This window comes from Lycium barbarum, chromosome 6, assembly GCF_019175385.1.
Source record: "Lycium barbarum isolate Lr01 chromosome 6, ASM1917538v2, whole genome shotgun sequence".
Taxonomy (NCBI): Eukaryota; Viridiplantae; Streptophyta; class Magnoliopsida; order Solanales; family Solanaceae; genus Lycium; species Lycium barbarum.
In genome coordinates, this window is record NC_083342.1 from 117,444,411 (window position 1) to 117,446,616 (window position 2,206).

The 2,206-nt window shown below is 38.5% G+C and overlaps 1 protein-coding gene across 1 annotated transcript; it reads right to left on the bottom strand.

The window, feature by feature from the left end:
• Positions 1 to 305: 305 nt before the first annotated feature.
• Positions 306 to 1,945, bottom strand: LOC132645787 (uncharacterized). The gene is made up of 4 exons (XM_060362986.1): positions 1,705 to 1,945; positions 1,439 to 1,553; positions 1,210 to 1,270; positions 306 to 1,088 (listed from the first exon to the last, which is right to left on the bottom strand). The coding sequence occupies exons 1-4, from the start codon at positions 1,943 to 1,945 to the stop codon at positions 795 to 797; spliced, it is 711 nt and encodes a 236-aa protein (XP_060218969.1). The 3' UTR covers positions 306 to 794.
• Between the last annotated feature and the right edge of the window lie 261 nt (positions 1,946 to 2,206).

Sequence of the window (2,206 nt, forward strand, 5' to 3'; positions counted from 1 at the left end):
TTAAACGTGTAATGTTGGATGTGTTTCATGTGGGAATATGGGAGCATATTTCCTTGTTCAGCAATGATGGGCCTTTTTAGTTTCCTGTCTCATTTTCTTGCAGTATAGCAGTGAGTTGTCACCCATTGTCTGATCTCTTTATCTGATCTTGTCTTGTAGATGCTATGGTAGGTATCAAGAGTCCGATTTAGCGTTGCGTTACTGGATTAATCTGAACACAATACTTTTGAAACAAAACATAAATATGTGTAAAAAATTTACTAAATTTGAGTAGTAGAAATTCATAATTATAAAATCACAACGGATTCAATGGTTAAAATCTTTAAGGTTGAATCATAAAACTTAAAATCCTGGATTTGTCTGTGTAGATACCCCTTCTAATTTTGAGGTATGTTCACATTTCAGGGAGAGGACGTAATCCTCATCCGTTTTAACTTGGATGAGTTTCTCGAATTTGCCTTGTGGTTACAACTGTATGTTAATGTAGCCTACGTGTGAGGATAATCTTTTTCTTCCATAAATTTTAGGCTTTTTGTATAATGACACACTCCCTTATATTTTTACTAGCAGCAATGGTTGGATACCAGCAGGATCTAATAAAAGAGGATGCATTAGTTCCTTATTGCTAGTATACATGGAATGTCACGTCAAATGTGATGTTTTTTTACATTTGACTAGTAGGAATGGTGGGTTACACCAGTTAAACAATCTAGTGCACAGATTGAAATGTTCATCGCGAAGCTTAAGAATCCAATGTTCCTATATGGTTTCTTTCAACTAGATGGTTTTCACTCTTAAGATGCTTCGTGTTGGAGGAAAAATATTCTGGAAAGCTTAACTGCTGTAAGAGTTAACAATGTAGCACCAGGCACAAACAGAACGTCTGGAACGGATTTCATAAATTTGAGCTGAGGTACACGTTCACCGGCTTTCTTGGCTGCCATTGCTGCAGGGGGTGTTGCCAGCCCAATCATGAGTGAAAACTTATCTAACTTGTCTGGTTGTATCCACTTCTTCAAGAAAGTTAGGACCTTCTCCTTCTTCGCTTCTTCCGTGAGGTTGGATTTTTCCATTTCGTTAAAAAAAATCTATATTTGCCATGCATGCATTAGCAACCAGTTTGTGGGTGATGTTCGTGCGCATGTGTTCACGTGTGTTATTTTGGTGTGTGTGCGCGTGTATAATATATACGGAGAGAGAGATAGCAACCTCAATTTCGGTATACGGAGGCACACGCCAGTGCTTGCCAGGCAATACTTTATTCACAGATCTGTGGTTAAAAGAAGTTTCAGCGTTACCAAGGATAATGGTTTTATAGTTTCATTTAGCTAGGAATATCCTACGAACAAACCAGATGCTGGCAGTAATATATTTATAAAAAAAATACGGCCATGTAGATAATCGTAAGTTTATCAGAGTTTTGGACAAAGAATCTTACGCGAACATGTCGAGAACTGCCACATGGAAATCATCGGGGTTCTCCAAATTTTTCTTCAGGAATTCCTCTTGGAATTTATCCATCACCTTACTTATTACCGGTGTTATTGGAAATCCTGTAGAGTTGAATGGTTATGGTTTACAAATGTCAAACGCCTTCTGAATATAAGACATACAAGCTAAGCTATGCTCAAAGAAAGTAAGGAGATGAAGAATTGAGAAAATTAGCGAAGTATAAGTTTTAAAAGAGAAGTGAAGACGATTGACCTTTTCCCGCAAAGCTCATGATCAGACCCATCTTGGCCAATATGAACAAACAAATTCGTTGTAGTATATAAAGAAAGAGAACAAAAGACGAGCGAAGAGGATAAGAATGGCTTGCTTGTCTGTCTGGCGACCAGTGCAAGCAAAGAATCCAGTAACTATGTTCCATTGGTTTGCTAGGATCTGATTCCTTACTTTCATCAAGCTTTGGCTTAAACAGGAATCTACACCATGGCTCCCACATGATGCTCTGATTTTGCCTTGCAACAGTAATCCCAAAAGAACCATATCTTGTGCCAGGGACAATTTTGATTCCTAACCAACACTAACATTTCAAACTTTCATCGTGTGGGAGCGCATCATGTAGATTGTTGACTTTTATCAAGCTTTAGCTTAAGCGGGAACATATAGGATGGGCTCCCACATGACACTCTGCCTTTATCACCCATCAGTCGCTCCAAAAGAACCATACTTGTGCGGCGGTCATTTCTGATTACTAACCAAC